The 26,226-nt window shown below is 37.9% G+C and overlaps 1 protein-coding gene across 1 annotated transcript in view; it reads right to left on the bottom strand.

Annotated features, from left to right (window-relative positions):
- Positions 1 to 3,606: 3,606 nt before the first annotated feature.
- Positions 3,607 to 26,226, bottom strand: part of LOC139742979 (uncharacterized) — a 45,332-nt gene continuing 22,712 nt past the window's right edge. The window contains exons 15-28 of the mRNA XM_071653485.1: positions 24,175 to 24,231; positions 22,532 to 22,635; positions 21,857 to 21,953; positions 20,637 to 20,891; positions 19,694 to 19,819; positions 17,966 to 18,050; positions 16,482 to 16,580; positions 15,578 to 15,658; positions 14,054 to 14,126; positions 13,570 to 13,612; positions 13,002 to 13,131; positions 12,309 to 12,420; positions 4,937 to 5,042; positions 3,607 to 3,684 (exon numbers count right to left, since the gene is read on the bottom strand). Coding sequence (XP_071509586.1) covers positions 3,607 to 3,684; positions 4,937 to 5,042; positions 12,309 to 12,420; positions 13,002 to 13,131; positions 13,570 to 13,612; positions 14,054 to 14,126; positions 15,578 to 15,658; positions 16,482 to 16,580; positions 17,966 to 18,050; positions 19,694 to 19,819; positions 20,637 to 20,891; positions 21,857 to 21,953; positions 22,532 to 22,635; positions 24,175 to 24,231 — 1,446 coding nt within the window. The remainder of the gene's footprint in view (positions 3,685 to 4,936; positions 5,043 to 12,308; positions 12,421 to 13,001; positions 13,132 to 13,569; positions 13,613 to 14,053; positions 14,127 to 15,577; positions 15,659 to 16,481; positions 16,581 to 17,965; positions 18,051 to 19,693; positions 19,820 to 20,636; positions 20,892 to 21,856; positions 21,954 to 22,531; positions 22,636 to 24,174; positions 24,232 to 26,226) is intronic.

Genomic DNA, 26,226 nt, shown 5'->3' with positions numbered 1-26,226 from the left:
AACTTACCACCAATATTGAGAACAGGACTTTGGCAGGATCATTAGGCATTGGACGATCTACAGTTTGTGTGATTTTCTTGGAGACGGTGCATGTACTTGTTCACGAATGAGCTATTTACTCACACCTTAAAGAGACCGACCACTCATTCAATAACAAGGATGTGGTGGTTCTCGACAGAGAGACCCGTTGGTTTGAACGAGGCGTAAAAGAATCGATTTGTGAACGAGTGGAGGAACCCAGCCTCAACAGGAAGGGGGGGGGGGCTCCATTTCAACCTTTCACATGCTTGCGACTGGGCGATCCGAGATATTCCGAGCCATCTTTCACGCACTGAAAGCGCATCAGTGTGTGAAATTCCTGCATGACCACAGGGGCATCGAAAAAGGGAATGCACAGAATGCCATGTCACTGTGTATAATTTGATACGGCACTATCAAACAATGCATGACATTGAGAAGGAAACTGCAACAGACATATCAATTGCAGAATGCCGGGCAGATGGGCATGGCAGAGGTGGAGGGTCAGCAGACGATGCTATGACTTGTCCCATGCCAAACTGCCAGGCGAGGGTCCATGCCATCAGGTCCATCAAAAACCCAAAGATGGTAATATATCAATTTACAATTTAAGGTGATTACATTTTTGGAAGTAGATCAGTGTATTTTTTACTTAAGTAGTGATCCTATAACATAATTAAGAGCCCTAGGGGTTTGATACTTGAGATTGAAGAATAACATTAAATGAAAGCACCCTATATGTATCAACTAGGAGTGTGTCAGCATTTTAAGTTGTGAAATGACATCGAATGAAAGACTTCATGGATGTTTAGAGAGTACATGATGCTACCAATATGAATCATCAGCCTCCTTTTAGATTCAGATGCACCGTGTTAACAACTTGGAATGGTTCAATACAGAATTAATTTCAAACAATAAACATGTAATCCTCAAATTATGACACTCCCACTTGCTGTCAATGAGAGTTGCATATACCATGTGTACAACTTTACATCCCCTACCGAAATTTATGGTAAAAGCTGGATGAAATCCGAAGGGGTGGGGAGGCACGCATCCTGAAAAAAGGTAAAATTACTATTTATCTCTGAAAAGGTCCCTTTCCCCACCCTTTCCCCATCCACACCTTCACCATTTGGTCCCCAATAGGGAATAGACATACAATATCACATATAAGGACCATTCTTCCATTGAAAGGACGCCAGAAGAAGCTGATTGTTATTAAAATCAGCAAAACACCATTCCAATTTTGTGATTTTTAATAATTTTGGAGATTACACTTTAGCTGAATGAGTGATAATCTACATCAGTTTATTCGTTCAAGAACTTCAGCAAAAACATGTTACGTACCATACCTAGTGGACAAAGGCTTCAGGTATGCCCTAAATGTACACATTGTAATTTAAAGGGGATGGCTAGTAACCGATCAGTGGGAATCAGTGGGAATGCTGAGGGATGATTGTTCCAATCCTTGTGGGATTCATTTAAGAGTACATTATGTATCTACTGTTGTGTGAAAATTATTTGCTTCAGAACGGTCTCATATCCAAGTAATGTGCAGATTAATGCCCCGTCACTGACCAGGCACGCTAACCTGGACACACAAAACTGCACATTACTTGAATATGAGACCATTCTGAAGCAAATAATTTTCACACAACAATAGATATACAATGTACTCTTATATGAATCCCACAAGGATTGGAACAATCATCCTCCAACATTTCCACTGATTCCCACTGATGAGTTACTAGCCATCCCCTTTAAATTAAATTACCATGCTTTATTTCCCTTTTAATTATCATCAAAAGTATACATTTCTAAATCTTAAACAGAGTACAATGTGCATATCATTTTTGATATCATAAATTATGATCTTGAAGGATGAATATGTGGTATCCTCATGTATATGTATGTTATATCTAATAATATAAGCCTACTTGCTGACCAACGGTGATTTGATATGGCGTAACATGTTGGTGTTTATTCAATCATCCACTCTGTTTACTAGTATAATCTAGGTTAAGACAGCCAGATTCGAGAAACCTTTCTATGTCCCTACCCCCATTTTTTGTCATACCACACGCCATACATGAGGCACATGGGGCACATGAGGTCTTTTTAACTAAATTTGGAAATAATCCACGACCTAAGTTAATACTTTGTAGAGTTCTGGTAATTCTATGTTGCTTTAATTTTGTCTTTTCTGAATAGGATTCTCAATGTTAGCTAGATTAGTTAGGTTTCCATATATCTAATCTTAGTTTCTTTTGTATTTCCGTCTTTTATGTATAACAGTATATCAATCATATAATTTGTTGTATTACGTGTGGGGGCAATGCACCTTACAATCACTGTTTTGAACATACCTCTCCATTTCCTTACACTTGAAATATTCTGTAATCTTATCTTCTATTATGTATTGTGATGTAATTTACGTACTCAATTTTGGTAAAATATTTAAATGTTTCTGCTGGAAATGGAGAAAAAGTTTTCAAATTGCCTTTGTCTGTGTTCATCTCAGGACTATTTCCATCCGTTTGAATGTAAGGGCTTCCTACAAGTTGCAGGAGCTATCGACGGATCGCATATCCCAGTAAAGGGTCCAAGGGATTTCCATACCGATTACCTCAACAGAAAAAGCTTCTATTCAATTGTACTGCAAGCAGTAGTAGACAGTCAAGGACAATTTATTGGCATCGTTGTGGGTTGACCGGAAAGCGTTCACGATGCAAGAATCTGTACAACTTCACAAATATCACAAAGTCTGCGGAATGGCACCCATTTCCCTCTTGCACCACAAGTTATCAATAATGTCCCTGTTCCGATTATGATTCTAGGTGATCCCGCATATCCGTTACTACCAAATCTTATGAAACAATACAGCAACACTAGCCATTTCTTTCCTCAACAGAAGTGTCAATGTGCAGGCAGCATGGCCAGTTGTCAACAAACATACATTACACATGCAACGGATGTTTTCATGTGTGCTTTGAATGACAGGATACAAAATCTCAATCTTATTTGGTTGAGTGTTCACACTGAGATCACATGGCATATTAGTACTAGGTACGCTAATTGAGAAATAAGCGCAGGATTTCTCGGGTTTGACATCGCGCTGCTGATCACACTAATTTGCGGGTTTCTGTATCCACACATGCACAAAATCTTGAGCTTGTGATCGCGACGCAAATCTCGAGATTTATAACCCTCTAATTTGTGTATGTGTGAATCCCCCCCTTGAGTACCACATCGGGAATTCTTGGTGTTCCATTCCTCATCTCGTCATACTGAGGAGGTCCTGGCAAAACTTGTGTGTTTGGGGGGGGGGGGGTTTCCCTTCATTTCCTTGTAATGAGGAAATCCTGTGCAATTCTCAGTATTTTTTCCCCTCACTTGGCCATAGTGAGTAAAGGAATTCTTTGTGATTCAATCCTCAAAGTCCCAGGGAATTTTCTGTTTTTCTTTTATCCTCATTTTGTCACAATGAGGAAGTGCTAAGGATTTAATTCTCTGTGATTCCTGTCCTTGCCTTATCATAATGAGGGCGTCCTGAGGAAATCCTGAGGAAATCCTTGTATATTCCATTCTTCATCTCTTCATACTGAGGAAGTCCTGGGGCAGGGCGGGGCTTGTCGTCTCCTCCAGCACCTCCAGCATAGCTTTTCCCTTTAACAGTGAAGGGAGATTGGTCGTCATCATTCAGCAAGCTATGTCAGGATTTTATTAAAGGGATGGTACAGTTTCTGTTGAGATGGGGCTACAGGTTTCTAACATCTTTTTTTTTTTTGTGATGATTTTTTGAGATAATGAGAAACTTCTTATGAAATATGAAAGAACATGTAATTTCAAGAGGAATTAAAAGCTTTTTTGATGACAATTGGTTTTGAAATGGTTGAGATATCCAAAACAAAGCAATCCTAATGAAAGGTGGGACCCAAATTTTATTATGATTGCTTTGTTTTACTTTGTTTTTGGATATCTCAGACATTTCAAAACCAATGTACCAATGAACTTCAAAGTCCTCTTAGAATTGTATGCTCTTTAACATTTCATAAAGTGTTTTCTAAGTATCTTGCAAAAAGTTAAAGACTGAATCCTCACCTCAACCAATTCTAAACCATCCCTTTAAACTGTTTATTACAATTTTAACCTTGAACACATAGAAGCCACACATATGTATTTTACTTGGTAAATACCATGGATATGATTACTTGAGATAAAAATGTCACATTGTTTTATTCAAGTTATATATATGTGTGTATACATAATGTATAAAATTACACACAGAGTATGTATACATGAAAATATGAAAACCAGTAATTCAGCATATCATCACCACACTCGCAACTACAAAGTCATCTTTGCTCAAATATTACAGGCTCTGGCACAATTTGAAAAGAATAACAAAATTTCTTCTCTAATTTATATGTATACGAGACAGACAAAGAGAAAGATAAGCAAATACATTAATCAGGGCTCAACACTAACTTGAAATTTTGGTGTCATGAAATAAAAGCAAAAGAAACATTCCATTTTGAATCTTAGCTGCCTGATCGGCCACCAAAAGATAAATTTAGTGGCCCGACATGAATTTTTAGAGGCCCTGGGCCACCGGGCCACCAACAATGTTGAGCCCTGCATACATAAATACATACACAGGTAGGAACATAATTGTTTCAGTTACTCACCATTTAAATAGTTTTTTTTTTTTAATCTTTTTTTTTTTCAGCATTAGCTGTCTATGGTATTTGCTGTTTTGTTTTGTTTTGTTTTGTTTGTTGAAAAGAGCTAACTAATAGAGCTAAAGAGCTAAATAATATACACTCATCAAGGGCAATATTCAGCATTACATACATATCGATATGATCTCATGGAAGGCCATTCTCGGTACAGACCACGCCTTCTTTTATATACTCACCATTTTGATGGACGCCTTCCCCTTCCGCTTCCGTATGAGTTTGAGGAGAGGTTTGTAGACTGCTTTGTGAAGTGTCAGCTTTGAGTCAAATGCCTTCAGGCCTAGCCTGTTAAAAATAAGAGACACAAAAGGTATAATGTACACACACAAAAAAGAAAAAAAAAAAGATAATGCAATTTTGAATTTCTGGCAACACATATACCAAGATATTTCACTGATGCACATAACAACATCAAGTGCAATGGTATACCTGACTGATGTTAATTGGTGCTTACGTGAAAAAAAAAAAATTCTTCCATTTCTTTTTTTAAGCGAGAGGGAACAGAAACCACACGATAGTGTAAAACTAGAAATTTCTGCACATTTGCACAACCAGAAACTAGCGCAAAAATAAAAAGCATGCAAATTTTTTTTTCTTGTTATATGTACCACTGTGAAATGTCTTGATTCCATGGAGCTAAAAACACATAATATTCATCTTACTCTGCGGAGTGCAAAAAATAACTTAAACTAGAAATGTCGCTACGGCGACTGGTATGCCTCCGCCATAATGCATGGTTCTCCTAATAGGTCTATAGTACAATGTGCTGACAATGTGTGATGACAGTTTCACACAATTGGCAAAATATTAAAATGACAGGTTTGCCACAAATGTGCTGAATGTTCACTTTCCTAGAACTAGGTTCAATTGGATGAATGATTAAAACGTCAGAGTGCAGGTATTTGGGGGAACTGATGATTTTTACTTGACTTTTGACCCTTTTATAAGTTTATGCATTGAGTAATTTTCAAGGTATTGAGAAAAAGTATAATTTCAGTATCAAATGGTACAAGGAAAAGTAGAAATTACGCGGTGCGTAATATATGTCCCCGCCGGAAGTACATGTTGCATTTTGTAGCAAAATGTACAATACAGGTCAAATATCAAGGTCAAAGCTCAAAGAAGTCAAAGGTCAAAATTCTGTGTAGAAGTTTTGAAGCCCTCACCTAGTGCCATCACATAAAGCAAACGGAATTGAAATCGGATTAGAAATGGCGAAGGAGTAGCATTTTGTAGCCATTGTACAACATAGGTAAAAAATCAAGGTCAAAGGTCAAAGAAGTCAAAGGTCAAAATTCTGTGTAGAAGTTCTGAAGCCCTCACCTAGTGCCATCACATAAAGCAAACGGAATCGAAATCGGGTCAGAAATGGCGAAGGAGTAGCATTTTGTAGCCAATGTACAACATAGGTCAACAAGAGACCCGGGGGTCACGCGCTCACCTGAGTATTGCAATTTCACCTTCCATGCATTCTTGCACACTCTTACCTGAGAACATTGGAAACTTAGGTCTGCATATGGATTCCCCCCCCCCCCCCCACTCCAGGGTGGGGGGGGGGGGGGGCAGGCAGCCCTGGAACGAATGAACAAACTTGGAAACTAAAGTCATCAATGTACAAACTCATGGTATCAACTATACTTTATCATTTCTGGTTTGAAGTTTGAAGTTTGAAGTTTGAAGTTTTATTAGCAACAACAATTGAGCATGTACATTTTCAATCATAACATTATTGTATAATTACATACATATGTGAAAAAAATACTTATCTATTACTCCTTTACAATACATAATTAAAGGATGACATTTGAGATTTATATTTAGATATGATACGTGTAGCATAATTCTAAAGTTGTTGTTAACAAGGGAACCAAAAGTTAGCACAAGTGCTAGTCGAGATTGGTCACCTTGATCTTCATACTAAAAAGCTAAACACAAAAGAAAAAATTATTGCATGGTTAGTTGAAATGGCTGTTAATATTTATACAATGTACATCATTCATTTTCTAACATAGAAAGCTAATCATACTTGTTACAGTATAATATCTATCAGAGTAGGAAATCTACAAGGCATTTACGAAATGTAGATCTTTTGCTTTGTTCACGCATTTCTCGTGGCAATGTGTTCCAAAGTTTTGGTCCTAAGTAAGAAATCGAAAATTGTCCCTGTGTGGTTCTAAATTTTGGTAAGTACAACATTCTTTTTTCATTTGTTCTTGTCCTGTAAGTATGATGCACAATTTGGCAATATTCATACAGTGGGTGCGGAAAAGTTCCATTGCAGAGATCGTACATAAATGTTAAAACTGAAAACTTATGTAACCTAACAACATCTAGAAGTTTGAATCGTTGGAACAATGGCTCTGAATGCGTTCGTAAAGTCGAAAATGTTATAGCTCTCAGAGCCATTTTTTGAGAAATATGTATACAATTTAGGTGAGTACTGCCCCATACCTCAATACCATATAATATGTGTGGTTGTATAAAAGATTTATACAAAAGCACAAGAATGCGCTGCGGAACATACTGTCTTAATTTATACAATACACCTACTTTTCTTCGAACACATTTATTTACCAATTGAATGTGAGGTTTCCAAGTAAGATGACAGTCAATCTGAGTTCCGATGAAGGATGCAGCACTCACTTCATCAATGTCTGTGTCAGATAGTTTTATTGCACCCCTCATCGCAACTATCTGGCGTTTTCTTCTTATTACCATATAATTTGTTTTATTTAAATTGATTGTAATTTTATTGGCATTGCACCAAGTTTGAACTTTGTGCAGGTTTTCATTCACTTCATTCACATCTATTTCTTTTTGGCGAGCAGCATAAGTATGAAAAATATTTGAGTCGTCAGCAAACAATCTGAATTTAAAGAAAGAGGAAGAGCGTGGCAAATCATTTATAAATATCAAGAAGAGTGTAGGCCCCAAAACTGACCCTTGAGGGACACCACAAGTTATAGTCTTTGGTGTCGAGACCATTCCTCTATAAGATAGCAGTTGAGATCTGTTGGACAGATAATCAGCAAACCATTGAAGTGGAATTCCACGAATACCATAATGGCCCAGTTTACATAGAAGAATATCATGATTTATCGTATCAAAAGCCTTTTTAAAATCTATAAAGATACCAAGTGTTACTTTTCCTTCATCAAGTGATGTCATTAGTGTATTTACAAGATCAATTAAAGACAATTTCGTACTGTATCTTTTACGAAAGCCATACTGGTGTTTATAAAAAATATCATTGGACTCAAAAAAATCAACCAGTCGATCATTAACAATTTTCTCTAAAACCTTCCCAATTATTGGTAGAACGGAGATAGGTCGGTAATTTCCAGGGTCCGATTTCGGTCCTTTTTTATATATTGGTGTTACTTTGGCCATCTTTAAAGCTTGAGGGTAGATTCCAGTTTCTAAGGACAAATTAAAAATGTAAAGCAATGGCTTACAAACAAAACTTGCTGCATCCTTTAATAATTTTACTGGTAAATTATCATATCCATGTGATTTCTTAGAGTCTAATGCGAATAAAATATCGAACACTTCTTGCTCTGTAACTGGCCTCCAAAATAACGATTTATTATTCTTTTCCCCCAAGAATTCTTTTAGATTAATTTGTGTTTCAGGAATCTTAGTGGCCAACTTTGGTCCTACAGTAACAAAATAGTCATTAAGCTCTTCTGCTATTTCTTTTGCAGAAAAAATAGATTTGACTTCATCAACTTTACTCACCACCAACTCTTCAATTTCTAAACTTGCAGTGTGTTCTTTACCAGGATTTAACAACTCATTGACTATTTTCCATGTTTTACCCGAATCTTGCTTATTATCATTAAACATATTACTATAATAAACCCGTTTGGCATTTTTCAAAACAGTAGTTAAGATATTTCGATATACCTTGTACTCCCTTTCATATTTTTGATCAAAATTTGATGACCTATACCTTTTATACAATTTGTATTTCTTTTTAATCGATTTTAAAATCGCCTTTGTTACCCATGGATTCTTAGGGAAGCATTTTGAATGACTAGTACTATTGTTCTTTCTTAATGGAGCATGTTTATCACATATTTCCCGAAATATACCATAAAATACAGAATATGCATCATTCACATCTTTGCACTTATACACATAATCCCACCTTGCATTCGCTAAATCTAAACAATATAAATCGACATCATAATGTTTATACGATCGTACAACTTTCCCCAAAGTTTGAATGATACTTTTAAAACAAAACATACTTTCAAAGACAGTAAAGATTGGAAGATGGTCTGAAACGTCAGCCTCAATAACACCTGCATGTATATTAAACATGTCCATATTTGTATACAAATGATCAATCAAGGAAGCAGAATTTCGGGTCAATCTAGTTGGAAAAGAGATTACTTGAGACAATCCAATACAATGCATGACAGTTAGAAAGTTTTCTGAATCTTTTCCAATATCAATAAGATCGATGTTAAAATCACCCATAATCAAACAATTATATCTATCCAATTTCAAAGAATGCAATACATTCAAGAAAGATTCTTGGAATTCTGTAATGTTGGTATTGGGTTTACGATAAACAACACCAACAATGACCTTCTTTTTATCACATAAAAGTTCAAGCCACAGGGATTCTGCATGTGCTATTTCAGTGAAACCAAGCCGTTTGTATTTCAATGATGAGTGAATGTAAGCCCCTACACCTCCACCCCTAACATTTCCGTGGCGGCATTCAGTCTCAAGATTATAGCCCTTTATGCCCAGCAAAGATGTGTTACTCACATTCCACACTTCTGATAAACCAATAATATCAAAATTTGAACTTAAACTACATTCATACAAGTTTCTTAGCTCATCAACATTTTTATTTAAAGAACGAATATTAACATGTGTTACTGAAAAAGATTTTGCCATATGTCCCTGTAAAACATTATCAAAATTATTAGCAGTTAAACGGTATGATTTAACATTCAGAAGGTAGTAGAAGGTTTTTGAATATTCCTAAATGTGGGGGTGGGGGGCCAGGGGCCCCCCAAGAGGGACATGGTGCCCATTTGAAAGAATTGAGATTCTATTCCCCTAGGGATGAGATTCTATTCCCCTAGGGATGCTACCTGCTAAGTTTGGTCAAAATTCATTATGAGGTTTTCAAGAAGAAGATGAATAATTTTAGGGGGTTTGGGCCCCCTGGGGGCCCCTAAAGCGGGCCATGGTGCCCATTTGAACAAATTGAGATCCTATCCCCCTATAGGGATGCTACCTACCAAGTTTGGTGAAAATCAGACAAGGGGACATCAAAGTGAAGATGAAAATGTACAATTTAGGCCCCATTAGGACCCCTCCCCACTCCCCTCCCCTGGGTCCCAAGGGGGGCACCCCTGATTCCCCCATTAACAAACTTGAAACTACAGTCACCAATGCACTAACTCACAGTATTAACTAAGCTCTATCACTTCTGGTTCTAGAGAAGAAGATTTTCAAAGATTCCTTAATTTTATGGCGTTTGGGCCCCCCTGGGACCCCCCAGGTGGGCCATGGTGCCCATTTGAACAAATTGAGATCCTATCCCCCTAGGGATGCTACCTGCCAAGTTTGATGAAAGTCGGTCATTGGGTTCTCAAATAGAAGATGAAAATGTAAAAAGTTTACGGACGACGGCCGACGCACGACGCACGACGCACGACGCACGACGGACACCGGACGAAGAGCGATCGCAATAGCTCACTTGAGCCTTCGGCTCAGGTGAGCTAAAAATCAAGGTCAAAGGTCAAAGAAGTCAAAGGTCAAAATTCTGTGTAGAAGTTTTGACGCCCTCACCTAGTGCCATCACATAAAGCAAACGGAATCGAAATCGGATCGGAAATGGCGAAGGAGTAGAATTTTGTAGCAAAATGTACAATACAGGTCAAAAAATCAAGGTCAAAGGTCAAAGAAGTCAAAGGTCAAAATTCTGTGTAGAAGTTTTGAAGCCCTCAACTAGTGCCATCACATAAAGCAAACGGAATCGAAATCGGGTTAGAAATGGCAAAGGAGTAGCATTTTGTAGCAAAATGTACAATATAGGTCAAAGGTCAAGGTCAAAGGTCACAACTGAAATTCTGTGTAGAAGTTTCAAAGCTTCCATGTCGTGCTATCATATAAAGCAAACAGAATCAAAATTGGCTCATAAATGACAGAGAAGTAGCAAATTGAAGATTTTGATCACACACGGACGCACAGACAGACAGACGGACGGACACACGGACACACACACGTACGGAGCCCGTTTCATAGTCCCCTGCTCGAACTCGTTCGGCGTGGACAAAAATAGTATTATCTAAACCTGGTCTTTGACCTTTGACCTCACAGTTCCAAAGAGAATCACTGTTAGGTAGAACATGCATAAATATGTAAGTTTCATGATAATACCTTGAGTTACTTTTGAGATATGGAGGAAGAAGTGCAATTTAGCACTTTCACTTGACCTTTGACCTTTTGACCTTTGACCTTTTGGCAAGAAACTTCCCACAGAATATATATTGGGTTATACATGCATACATCAAGTTCAAAAAAATCCTTCAGGCATTGCATAAATATAAGGAAAGTAGTGATATTTTGAGGAGTTGACCTTGACCTTTGACCCCTGACCTTTGACCCATGACCCCCAACTTCCCTAGATAATCACTGCCCATCGGTACATGCATATATACTAAGTTCCATGAAGATACCTTGAACCATTTGCGAGATATGCATGGAGAAAAACATGAAATTTCAACCTTTTTTTCACAAAATAACCTGTGACCTTTGACCCCATGACCCTAAAATCCAAACAAAGTATCATCCCCCCAGGATATACCCTCATACCAAGTTTGATGCAAAACCACCTCACGGTTCTTGAGATATCGACAAAAACAAAACGGGACGGACGGACGGACGGACGGACGGACGGACGGACGGACGGACGGACGACCCGAAAACATAATGCCTCCGGCCACTTCGTTGGCGGAGGCATAGAAAGTACAATGTTCATACACACAAAAAAGAAAAGAAAATGTAATTTGAAATTTCTGGCAACACATTCTATCTAGGATGTTTGACTGATGCACATAATATAATCAAGTATACCTGACTGTGGTTAATTGGTGCCTACGTGAAAAAAAAAAGTCTTCTTCAATTTTTTTTTTCAAAGCACGTGAGAACAGAAACCACAGGCTACTGTAAAAGTGGAAATTTTCGTGGTTTGGAAATTTTTCGCACTTTGCATGACCAGAAACTTGCCCAAAAAGAAAAGCACAAAAATATTTTTCCTTGTTATACGTACCACTGTGTAATGTCTTGACCCCGCAGAGTTAAACACACATGAAGTTCATCTTACTCGGTGGAGTGCGAAAAATAACTCGTGCAAAAATGTCCACTCTTACTGTAATCTATACCCTGGCAAAGTTAAAGAGTATGGATGAGGGGGAGAGGGAGAGAAGGGATTAGCCAAGTATGATTGGAGGGCTAGGGTACAATTTTTGGCAGTGAATAAAAGGGCCTTGGTTTGCTTTCCTCCTCCACAGACTGCCTTACCATGTGACAGTGTTTGTCGTCAGGGGAAACGTCGTCTCCGCCTCGTCACTGTTACCGGGTAACCTAGCAACCGCCATGGCATGGAAGCTTCTCAGGCAGGCCATCAAAATGTCTGCAAAGACGAAAGCATAAACATACACAAAACAGGATAAAACTCCTGGTACTTGCAACTAATCCATTCACAGGGAATCTAAAGAGCCGAGTACAAAGGGTATGAAGATCTCAAAATTTCTTCGGGAACAACGTATCACACAAGGTGTTTTACATCAGGTATGTTGACTAATACTCCTAGCATATGTTCCAAATTTACAATTGGTCATGCTACTATCTGCACCACAAAAATTTGACATGTCATTATTCTCATCTTATAAACTCTTCTCTCCTGATGTTTATAACATCTGGAGCCCAAACCTATTATAAGCATTTTAAAGCCAACCATCTGGATTTTTAATCCAACTACTTGTATCTCATCATGAGAAATGGCACGACTTCTGTTTCATATTTTCATACAGTTGTATATGCGCTGGCAACTAACATTTGGTGAAAACAGGAGAAATTTAAAACTTCCATAACTTTCTTATTTACCATTCATTTTTAACAAAACTTATGCTATTCTGTTCTTTCAATTTTAGTTTATCCACAACAGTCAAACCTTAACACAGTGAGGAATAGTGCTTTTATGATGAGACTCACTGAAGAAGTGGTGTACTGGGGTTGTGTCTCTCACTGTGCCAGGCAGGCAGTGGTAGAAGGAGTGGTAGCGTGTGGCAAGCAACAGCAGCAGGTGGTAGCTGTTACTGACGATGGTGCTGAAACTGTTGATCTAGGCAGATGACGTGGTAATAAGTCAGTTGGTCATGTCTGAACTAGATTTTTATACGATGATTAGTAGATGCAGCAGAAGCTCAAATGAGAGTTTATGTTCAGTGAATGGGCAAAAAAGGGCCAAAATTTTGTGAGCACCAATACTAAGTACATCCTGGAAACATGTAACTACTAGCAATAATAAGATGCCCATTGAGATTCATATGAGCAATTTAAAAAGATTTATACTTAATAATCCAAAGAAATGCTATAAAGACTAGGCTTTCATGATCCATGACAGCGTAAATGATAAAATTTATTATAATTATACTTTGAAACATAAATCATACATCAAGTTAAGGAAGAAATGTCATTTTTGGGTAGCTAGAGTGCATACTTTTTAATAGACTGGTTTATTTTGTTGGCCGGGGTTTTTTGTGTGTGTATGTAAAGTTACCTCTGGATCAAGGAAAATACCAACACTCTTTGCTCTCAGGGACCTGCACATAGACAAAAGAGAAATATATCACCATTTTTTTTACCTTTGGAATCACTGACAATGTGAAAACTCCAAAGACTTCTTGTATTAGAACTATTTAATACATTATCATATACTGTAAGAAGACTCCTTGCTCTTGATGAAAATGGGTAAAAAAGAGATATAGACAATGAATAATTCCTCAATCCATTAATTACCAGTCAAGACTTGTATAAAAAATTATCTTCCCACAGTAACTGTCTAAAATCAAAGTATTACAATGGAATGTATGTTTGCTCTTCTTGAGTATAGGCAAGATCAAATTCAGGCAATCTTGGGGTTGCCTCCTTTTTCTAATAGAATTCATAAGTGTGGGATTCTGGTATTCAATACAGCCAAAAATATGATGACATCATACAAGTTTATTGTAGTTGGAAGAGGGAAGAAAAGCCAAATATCTCACCCAACTAGTTTGACCCTCATCTTCTGGAGCGGTGCCTCTCCGTCAGTGTGCATTGTCAGCGTGTAGCGTATGCCTGGATGTTTTGTGAGAGCAACAGAGAGAGAGAAAACAAGGAAAAGTAGAAATTACGCGGTGCGTAATATATGTCCCCGCCGGAAGTAGCATTTAGTAGCAAAATGTACAATATAGGTAAAAAGATCAAGGTCAAAGGTCAAAATTCTGTGTAGAAGTTTTGAAGCCCTCACCTAGTGCCATCACATAAAGCAAACGGAATCAAAATTGGGTTAGAAATGGCGAAGGAGTAGCATTTTGTAGCCAATATACAATATAGGTCAAAAATCAAGGTCAAAGGTCAAAGAAGTCAAAGGTCAAAATTCTGTGTAGAAGTTTTGAAGCCCTCACCTAGTGCCATCACATAAAGCAAACGGAATCGAAATCGGGTTAGAAATGGCGAAGGAGTAGCATTTTGTAGCAAAATGTACAATATAGGTCAAAAATCAAGGTCAAAGTTCAAAGAAGTCAAAGGTCAAAATTCTGTGTAGAAGTTTTGAAGCCCTCACCTAGTGCCATCACATAAAGCAAACGGAATCGAAATCGGGTTAGAAATGGCGAAGGAGAAGCATTTTGAAGCAAAATGTACAATATAGGTCAAAGGTCAAGGTCAAAGGTCACAACTGAAATTCTGTGTAGAAGTTTCAAAGCTCCCATGTAGTGCTATCATATAAAGCAAACAGAATCAAAATTGGCTCATATTTGACAGAGAAGTAGCAAATTGAACATTTTCATCACACACGGACGCACAGAGGGACGGACACACGGACACACACACGTACAGAGCCCGTTTCATAGTCCCCTGCTCGAACTCGATCGGCGGGGACAAAAAAAAATGTTCCACACAGATTCAGAGAATTAGAAAAATGAAAGATTTTAAAAGATATGTACAGAAACTAAATCATTTAACAAGCAGTTGACCACTGTTTCTAAAGCAAAATAAATGTAACTCCAATTCATACTTCTAATGAACATAATGGCAGAGCTAGACTGTCATTACTATTAAATTCAAGGGAAGTAGCTGTGCGGTTTTTTTTAATTCTCCTACAGGGTTTGCAGTTGTGTTTTCAAGTATTCTATAAGTGTTCACTGTTTTGCAGTAGTGTTCTGTATTCTGTAGTGGGGTCCAGTAGGGTTCATTGCTGTTAAGTTACTGATGTTACTAAAGTAAAAGTATACAGCTTCTTTTCTCACCATACTCAATGTCAGCATTGATTGACTAATTCTGGAAAGAGGAAACTAAAAAGTGCATGTTATAATTATTGTCTTGAAGGTGTAAACGATCTTACAAAGTAGGAAAGTAAAGTGGATGAGGTCTTTCCACGCAAACTTGAGAATTCCCAGGAATGAATACTGCAAACACACTTCTATGACTTCTCATTTTTTTACTACAGATTTACATAATGTCAAACAGTTGTATCAGAGGAGATGGAAGTGTGGCAAAGAAGGCTATGAGAAGAAACAGTTACTTACTGACGTTGTGGTACTTTGAGTAGTCGTTGCTGACCTCCAAGGTCTGCGGGTTGAAGACTAGACCACACCAAGGAAATGATTCTGATAGAGGATGGGATCAAAAAAAAAAAAGTTTGCTATTGTTTTTCACTTTTATTTATCATCATAATTTTCTGATCTGAAAGAAGGGAAGAAAACAAAAACGCTTGAAACATGTTTACTGCATCCATAACAATACATAACACACAAAAAATGAATGCAAAATTGATTCATGAAATACATAATGAAAAACATGAACAAAAATATGCAAGTATGGTATAGTTAAAGGGAAGCCATTAACCAACAACTACAATGGATAAAGTCTTTCTTCCAACCTAAAACACTCTCCATTAAAACTCTGATCCCACGATCTTGCATTTAATCTCAATACTTTCATACTAATTTGATAAAACTGCAAGCATTATTATGAACTGTGTGCAGTTGTATGTACACCGGTTTAAAGGGATGGTACAGTATTGGTGGAGATGAGAATTGAGCTTTTAACTTTTTGCGAGACACCAAGAAAACACTTATGATATAGTACAGAGCATACCATTTTAAGAGGAATTCAAAGTTTATTTGATGAAAATCGGGTTTGGAATGACTGAAACATCCAAAAACAAAGGAAAACAATGCAATCGTAATAAAGTGTGGGTCCCACACTTTATTAGAATCGCTCTTTTTTGGATGTCTCAGCCATTTCAAAACCAATTTTCATCAAATGAATGTTGAATTCCTCATAGAATTACATGCTCTTTCATATTTCAAAAGAGGTTTCTCATTATCTCACCAAAAAAATGTGAGATACCTGAAATTAGGTCTCAACCAAAACTATACGATCCCTTTATTCAAACTTGACTGGCACGGTAAATCTAGTGTAACTGACCTGATCCTTTGATTGAAGGCACGGGAGCACCACCAAATTTGAAGTCAAAGTTGACAAGGGTCTTGCTTGGATTGGCTCGACAGCCATACTGCTTTACTCCTAAACAGATCGTTGAGGTGGACAAAATGTGATGTTGAGGACAAAATTTGTTGTTTATCTGTTGTCAAGATGTGTCCGTGGTAAATGTGTGACAGCATCAAATTTCCATACCATGTTTTTTTTTATACATATTTTGGACAAATAAAGGAATGAAAGGAAAGGAATGAGATACAGAGAACATTTTCTGCTTACTAGCAAGTGAAAACGAGAAACAATACAATAAGATAAAATTCCATACTAGAAGGTGAAGTCCACCTGAAAATTAATTTGTCTGAGTAGAAGCAGAATAGTGAGAGGAAGAGAACGGTAAAAGTTTTTAAAAATTCTGATAAAAACTATGAAAGTTATTACTTTTTGAAGTCCTGATCAATCAAACACAAATTGGCAATTCTGTGATGTCATACACAGCTATTTGTAACCTATCATTTGCTCTGTGACGAGTAAAAAAGATATTGATACTAGCCAACTATCACAAGATTGTTCTCAATGTCTGTCAGCAAAATTAGTGTTGATAAGTCAAGTGTCAATATCCAGCTCTTAATATTAAGTGGATCAAAGTTAACTTTTGTGATCCATGCTGACAAGTCAAACAAGTCATATATCCACCAATCATTACTGGATTTAACCAGGATCTATTATTGTATACGCCGAATATTTCGCGAGGTTTTTATTTTCACGAATTTCGCAAGTCAGGTGCTATTCGCGAAATTACAGACACATGAAAATAATGACTCTGATCCTGATATGAATATGACATACTCGTGTAGATTTCTCCATCCAGTACAGGACTTCACGATCGCAAATTTAACCACTCGCCAAGTCGTCGGCAATTCCCGATTCGCGAAAATTTAGACTCGCGAAATATATGGCGTATACAGTATGTCAATTGTGTGACAAATTAAAGGTATGGCATCCAGTCATTGCTGTTGCATTGCAATTACTAACAATTTGTGTTCAAACTCCAGGAGACAAGTTGCATAGAAGTTTCCCATAATCTTATGATATAAGAGCTCGTATTTGTGTTCAAACTCCAGGAGACAAGTTGCATCATAAAAAAAGTATCCTACAATCTTAAGAGCTCACATTTGTGTTCATACTCCTGGACACAAGTCATATGTAAAGTATCCTACTTGTAATCTTTCGTGTAAGAGGTCGTATTTGTGTTCACACTGCTGGAGACAAGTCACACAGGAAGTATCATGCAATCTTTAGTACAGGAGCTCCTATCTGAGTTCAGACTTATCTTCACAAGTCAATCAAACGTATCCAACCATCGTGTCTGGACTGTAGCCAGTTTTGCGCTCACACTCTCGGTGACAAATAAAACATATAGGTATTTTAAACTGAAATCATTGCTGAGTTAGAGACAGTGTTTGCGTTCAGACCTGTGAGGAGGATGTGGAGGAAGCGTTGAGCCTTGTGGAGGTGAGGCGTGATTAGCAGGAAGTCATCAATCAGTCTCATCAGCAGCTAAATAGGAAACATGGATAGCAGTGAATGAGTTTAGAGTGTAGGCATTTCTCACTTAAATTATCTCCCACCTGAAGGGAGCCCTCTCTAGTTTCAGAAGTGCATAGTCACAATCTCTCTTCTGAATGAAACGCTTTGACATAGTTATAACCACTCATGAGAACAAACAGCTACACAGGAAACATTGACAGAGTTTAGTGTGCAGACATTTCCAACTTATCTCCCACATGAAGGGAGCCCTCTCTAGTTTCAGAAGTGCATAGTCGCAATCTCTCTTCTGAATGAAACTCTTTGACATAGTTATAACCACTCATGAGAACAAACAGCTACACAGGAAACATTGACAGAGTTTAGTGTGCAGACATTTCCAACTTATCTCCCACATGAAGGGAGCCCTCTCTAGTTTCAGAAGTGCATAGTCGCAATCTCTCTTCTGAATGAAACTCTTTGACACAGTTATAGCCACTCATGAGAACAAACAGCTATATAGGAAACACTGAAAGCAGTGAATGAGTTTAGTGTGCAGACATTTCCAACTTATCTCCCACATGAAGGGAGCCCTCTCTAGTTTCAGAAGTGCATAGTCACAATCTCTCTTCTGAATGAAACTCTTTGACACAGTTATAGCCACTCATGAGAACAAACAGCTACATAGGAAACATTGACAGCAGTGAATGAGATACTGTGCAAACATTTCCAACTTATCTCCCACCTGAAGGGAGCCCTCTCTAGTTTCAGAAGTGCACAGCCACAATCTCTCATCTGTATGAAACTCTTAGACACAGTTATAACCACTCATGAGAACAAACAGCTACACAGGAAACATTGACAGAGTTTAGTGTGCAGACATTTCCAACTTATCTCCCACATGAAGGGAGCCCTCTCTAGTTTCAGAAGTGCGTCTAGTCACAATCTCTTATCTGAATGAAACTTTTTGGCATAGCTATAACCACTCATGAGAACAAACAGCTACACAGGAAACAATGACAGAGTTTAGTGTGCACACATTTATAACTTATCTCCCACCTGAAGGGAGCCCTCTCTAGTCTCAGTGGAGCACAGTCCTTATCTCTCTGAATGAAACTCTTTTGACACAGATATAACCACTCATGAGAACAAACAGAAGTATTATTTTACCATCATGAATGAGAGCAAAGGTTAGATTACACTGCATACATAGAAAATCAAAACTGGATAGTGCCAAGTTGGCAGAAGACATAACAAAGTTCTCAAAGAATTTCAAATGAAAATAATGATCACTTTCACTCCTCACTGCTAGTACTACTGTGAACAAATTCACACATTCTTTTTACGCTGACTATTAGCATTATATTAATTTGTGTTGAACTGAGACAAACTCTCACATTGGATAACTATCAATCGCCACAGGCCACAGATATTTACATTTGTTTGTCCCTCACATTATGATGTTATCCTGTTTTCTACTAACAGCTTTAAATAGGTGTTTTACTTTTTGTACCTTTCTCTGTTTTTATCAAACATAAAATAAATGAACTTGAACTTGGGAAAAGCTTGAACCAAAAGAGGGTGAAAAAAACATGAAAAGCAGCAGGAAACCTTAAGATTCTATGAAATATCTGCTACGTGTCCCACGTTTTTAGCAGCAGAGGTTTGTGCCTCACCCCGTCTTGGTCCACGTCCGACAGATAGCACCTCTCCATGTGAGCGTAGAAGAAGCTGCAGAGCAGGGAGGAGAGGATGGAGCCCTGACTGATGCCTTCCCGTCGCCAATAGCAACGCCTACCAATCTAGGAACAGAACGTAGGAAGCACCAACAAACAGAAACATTAATGTCATCATTGCTTATTTCACCAAAAGCAACCAACTTTGTAATTGCCATTGATGATGTATATGGAAGTCTCACAGTGGACTGATAGCACCTCATTATCATCATAGTAGTGATCATGAAAAAGAAAGCAAATTTTATTACCTCCACCAAGGGAGGAGGTCATGTTTTCATTACCGTTTGTTTGTCTGTGTGCAAAATAAAACTCAAAAAGTAGTTCTCGAGTTGCACATTTTTTAGGTTTTCATATGGGCACTAAAGTGCATGCTCTAGTTTCTGCTAGGGCGAGGCGTGCCGTGCAGCTGGAGGTTGATGACTTAACAAAAGGCTTCTATATTTGGAAATCAGGTGACTTTCAGCATGCAAACATATGGGTGGAAATCATCGATCTCTATGGAAGAACAAGATCAGTGGTGGAAATGAACTGCTTGGAGGAGGTCTGCGCTCTCAGAATGCTTCTCTAGTTTCAGATGTATTTTATTTGAATTATATTTTTTTTAAAGTTGAGTGGCAGATGCCGCTAAGCATTCAAGGAATATCAGAGAAAATCTCGGGATAGCTTCACTACACACTACAAGATTATCTGGAGGTATTATCTCATATGACAATTGTTAGTCATAGGCTGAATGATACCTTCGAGAAGAAAGAAAACAAATGTTTACACCGAGTAAGCCAACATAAGATTAATTATTACCGTTTGTTTATTGCACATGTTCACATCACATGATGCGAAGATCTGACTGAGCAATGGACAAACTCAAAGAGCGAGGTTCACCGACCTTCATGACGTCTGCCGTCACATGCTGCCTCAACCGCTGGAGGAGGATTTGGGTGGATAGCGTCGCCAGGGAAACCTGGTTGATGAGGACGGCGTTTTTGACCCGGCCGCGCTGGGCCATGGCCAAGAGCTGGAGGTGGAAGCTGCCCGTCGTCAGCTCAGTAGCCACGTGGCGGTGGTAGGCCCTCTGTAGTTTGCCGGACGGCGTGGTAGTTACAGCAGCGTAGCGATGGACCTGGTACTCCACGGGTTTATCCTGCATCAGTCACAGATAGGCAGATGTGACAATGAAGCTTCATGATATTTTTTTATCCATAACCGAATGATTTGGAGTTACATTTCAATACAAAGTCATGATGACAAGCCCTTTTCTCATTCTTGAGTTATTCTTACCCTAACATGTTTGTCAACTCCATTTCTCATTTGCATTCTAAGACTAATACATTTCATAAAGTTTGGGCTTTAAAAAGAAAATGCTGCTGATCTCACTTGCAAATTCTTAACCCATACAATTTGGAGCGTCACAGGTGTTCATGAGGAAAACACTCAGTAAATTATACGGTGCAGGATTTTCAATTTCCAAAAGAATCATATGCTCATCTACCTCATCTAATGTAAGAGAAAAAGAATAATCCCTTTGTCTCCTAAAGGAGGCGAGTCAGGCGCTCCTTCATTATGTGGAATTCTCTTCATATTTTCTTCATATTGCACCGTTAATGAGGCATCACACATTTTTGTAGCCTTTTTATCTAGCAATGAATTAAACCAAAACTTTCCAACAAAGTGTCTGATTTCCTTCAATCTGGGGCCCCGTTTCATAAAACTTGTCATCGGTGACAAGTTGTCATAGATGTGTCAAGCTACTGAAATCCTTGCATCTGATTGGCTGAGAGTAAATTTGTCATAGAAATGTGGCAATTGTCACCGATGACAAGTTTTATGAAACGGGCCCCAGATCTGTTCCAATATTTCTGCATGAACTGCAGACAAAAAAAAATCCCATTTCACAATGAAATCTTGTATTCTACAATGGACCATTTCATAGTTCCAATTAAAAACAACAAAACAAGCATGAGCCATGAGCCATCTTTCTAAACAACAACAGCAACAGCAACAATCACAAAGGAATGAAAGGATTGGACCTACAAAAGATGAGCATATCATCATCCTATTTGTAGGTTTTCCTCCTAAATTTGAGAGTGGAGAGATATCATATCTTACCTTTCTGCACAGAAGGAGTGAGATGATCTGCAGTAATTTGCTGTGAATGATGGAGTCATAGCACTTCTCGATGTCCACCTTCACAAAGTACAGAGGCCTGTGATTTCAGAAACCACAGTATCAAAAACATATTTGTGATAGCTGGCTATTTCACTGTTTGTACGGAAGGGTAACTTCTTGAACAGGGATAAATCAAGCTTTTGCAGTGATGGGGCAAAGGAGTACTTTCCTAAAATTGTCATGATAATTCTTGACATCGCTTCTTACTTTTGCTGTGAAATTTGTTTATTTGTTTGCTTGCTTGTTTTTAATAGAGTGGAACAAATCATTATACATATTTAGCAAACTTGTCAAACTTGTCAGGCTTTTGTGGTGATGGGCCACACACACACACACACACACACACACACACACACACAAATCAAATATTCACAATAATTCTTGTCTAAGTCATCACTTTTAATGGTTTCCATGGTATGTCATTAATTGCACTTTGTCATGCTCTGTTCTGTTACAATAGTTGGACAAGTCATATACCATAGGAAAGCTTAGAGTTTGGAGAATCTAATTAGGCATTAGAGGTGATGAGCCATAAACATACATAATAATTCTTTTTCCTGGCATCTTTTCAAATAACTTGATACAAAGTTGTTTCAAATTGTTCTTCATCTCTACCTGTTGTCTCCTCTAGTTTTCCTGTCATGAACAAAGGCGGCCATCCTGCCATGGATGCAGTCCGTACCGAGCAGAGATGCCCCCAGGAGAGAGGGCTGGCTGGTCTGGATTGGAATGGAAATGTTCACATATCAAATCTAATTAAGCAAATCACTTCATATCATCTTCTTTCACTAAAATAACAACTACTCCTACTTCTTCCTTTCGTAATTTTTTCTTCCCTAGTATCAATATACAAATGACGCACAAGTCTGAGTGCATCAGTCGGAATTGTGTGCATGTAAGGTATAACTATGGAATGTTTAACCCATGAGACGAAGCCGAGTGGGTTTAGGCTAAATTCCATAGTTACCGCATGCACACTATATTCCGACTGATGCGCGAAAAATACACGTGTGTCATCTGTATTATAGAATGGGAAATTTTCTTGCCAAAAACCCATTTTTCTATCATGTAACCCGATGACAAATTTACTGCATGCATTTCCTTTTGGCTTGCCATAGACGAGAGCCCGAAAATCATGCATCCAGTATTTACTGGATGCATGATTTTTCAGCCAATAGGCATCTCGTACTGAGTGCGCGAACGCTTGCTTAGTGCGCGAACCTTTGTTACAAGCGCGCGTACTCTTGCTACAAATGCACGATTACATGTTTACCACTGTGACTCAGTGTGCGGCCAGTACCAAATCAACACATAGCTCTCGACCAATGAGATTACAGGATTCTCGCTACCCATTCTACAATCTCCTTTCTCTTCTTCCCAATCTCCTTCTATCACCTCTTCTACTCTTCTATTTTGTGTCAACTTGACACACATCAGTTCAGTTCCTCTTCTGGTCTTTGTTTCCTTTCATGTTCTTTTTCATCTTCTTCTTTTTTGTGTGTGTGTGTATTTTCAATAAATTCAATTATTCTTCTGATCTCTCTTTCCTTTTATATTTCTCTTCATTGTCCTCTTCTTTTTATCTTTAATCAATTCAGTTCTTCTCATGGTCTCTCTTTCCTTTCATATTCCTTTTCATCTTCTTCTTCTTCTTCTTCTTTTCATTTTAAATTGGCAAACAGAAAAGAGAGCTGACAGGTTCAGAATTTAAAGAAAGTTCAAGTGAATATGTTCTCATTTTGAAATCTTTCTCCATCTCCTCCTCCTCCTCCTTTTTCTTTCTTTCCTTCTTTCTTTCTATATGTGCACAATGTGGTTGGGTTAACATCATTCTGCCAGCTATGGCTTGCCACCATATGCACATCTCCATATTCATCATCCAATTTTGCGGAAGGGCAAGACGCCCAAATGTAGATCTATCTCATTGACAAGCAGCACATATGAATATATGAATATATATATGAATATATGAATATATGAATATATGAATATATGAATATATGAATATATGAACATATGAATATATGAACATATGAATATTTTGATAGGATGCATATTCATGACAGCTTTCACTGCGATAAGTCAATTCATTGATGGAGCTCTCAGTGACATATATTGCATACTTTGGTGTACTCACTGTATGTTGTGACAGAAAGAGAAAATGTTCAAAAGACATTCTTGCTGACACAGCGGGGATATGAATAGTCAAGTATAAATCATGATATTCATGATGGCAATGAATATTCATGACAAATCACCTTGTGGTAGGTCAAGACATCAAAGAGATCTTGAAGCAGGAGCCTGATACTTCTACCCTGAATATTGACAAGAAAGCAAGTGGACAAAATCAGAAAAGAGTGTCAGAAAGGCAGTTTAAAACCTACATCAAAGGGGTGTTAAATCCAATATATGTGAATCAAGCCAATGCAGAAATATTGGTAGAAAGCATTAGTGAAATACGAGGAAAATCAGACAATCTGCTCTAAAGTTATGAATTTTTAAAGTTTTGTTACAGCCATCACTGGATATAAAAGACTACAGACAAGACTACATCAAGCTATGATGTGACAGTAGGAAAATGATATAAAGAAAAAATAATAAAGAGAATTCAACATATTTTCATTTCTAACACAATGAAAGGGCACTTGGCTTACCTCCTTTAGAAGGCATGGGAACAATATTACCCTCAACATATGCCAGCAAGTAGTGGAAGGAATGCATAAGGGTTTACAATTAAAGGGATGGTACAGTATTGGTGGAGATGAAAATTGGGCTTTAACTTTTTTGCGAGATACCAAGAAAACACTTATGAAATAGTACAGAGCATACCATTTTAAGAGGAATTCAAAGTTTATTTGATAAAAATCGGGTTTGGAATAGCTGAAACATCCAAAAACAAAGTAAAACAAAATGATCGTAATAAAATGTGGGTCCCACACTTTATTAGGATCGCTATTTTTTGGATATCTCGCCCATTTAAAAACCAATTTTCATCAAATAAACATTGAATACCAATTTTCATCAAATAAACATTAAATCCCTCTCGGAACTACATGCTCTTTCATATTTCATAAGAGGTTTCTCACTATCTCACAAAAAAAATTATAAAAACCTGAAGTTACGGCTCAACCAAAACTATACCATCCCTTTAAGCATCACCCACATGCACATACAGCAGGCATAGAGTAGCTCATCATCATGCATGGACACATGGTAGATGTGACTGGGTGCACACAAGGGTCAGCGATATATCACTCTGTTACATCCATTGCATCAAGTGATGTACTGTCATTGTCACAGAGTGTTAATCTAGCCAATGATTGCACCAAACAGAGATCATAGACATTTTTTTTAATGAAAATAGTGATGATGATATGTGTTTATCAGTGGTGTATCTGTCATTGCAAATACAAAGCCCTTGCCCAGCAGTACCCAGAAAGAGGTGCAAGAAACAGGAAATATAATGCTTAAAAAAAAAAAAGATTCCTTTCTAGAGGAACAAGTGTTAATCAACACCTTCAAGGAATACCCAAATGTGGCAAAAACACACACCCAAAAAAACAAAAGGTTTAAAAACATCTCATGCTTTACACACACCTTTGTAACAGAGGGTGTCCTTGACAATCTGGTAGCTTGCTACAAATTGCCTGACATTTCAACACGATGATAGCAAATTGTTTATACAGTATTGGCATGTCCCAAGAAGTTACAGGTGGATTGAATAAATTATTGCTAGGTCCTAATGAAGAAATTTTCCATAAGTTCAAACACAGTTCATTAATTAGCCTGCCAATCTACTTTCACACGCATTCAAGCAAACATACGCACACGCACACACAGAGGCGAACACACACATACGTGTAGACACCGGCACAAAACCGCAAATGAAACCAACAGAAGGAATTTACAACCAAAGAATGAAATATGAACAAGCGATGACCACGGAGGTTTCAATACTAATTGCCAAATCACTGCATAAAATGTATGACTGTACACTTCCCTACCGCAGAGATTACGGATGTTCCACAAACCACATGTAAACAGCGAAACTACTTGTGTACACTTCCGATTCACCTGGTTCTTAAATCGTATTTCATTCAGGTCGGTCATAATCTTTTCCCTGCCATTCACAACTTGGAGAAGTGCCAGTAGTCAATAATGCTCACGCTTCAAGTACACCTCAGGAGATTGGGAAAGGAAATCCTTATCTGGGTTGCTTCCAGCACATTTGTCGTGTTTGTTCTGAAACCAAAACATTGCAAGTCCTAACGAAAGGGCTCCTCCAGCCAAGAGTTGTGAGCGTAATGGAA

Source organism: Diadema antillarum, unplaced genomic scaffold (assembly GCF_040938485.1).
Source record: "Diadema antillarum isolate AM-2024a unplaced genomic scaffold, OU_Dant_1.0 seq00001041_RagTag, whole genome shotgun sequence".
NCBI classification, from domain to species: domain Eukaryota; kingdom Metazoa; phylum Echinodermata; class Echinoidea; order Diadematoida; family Diadematidae; genus Diadema; species Diadema antillarum.
Note: the sequence above shows the minus strand (reverse complement) of the source record. Positions and strands in the feature narration are given on the sequence as shown.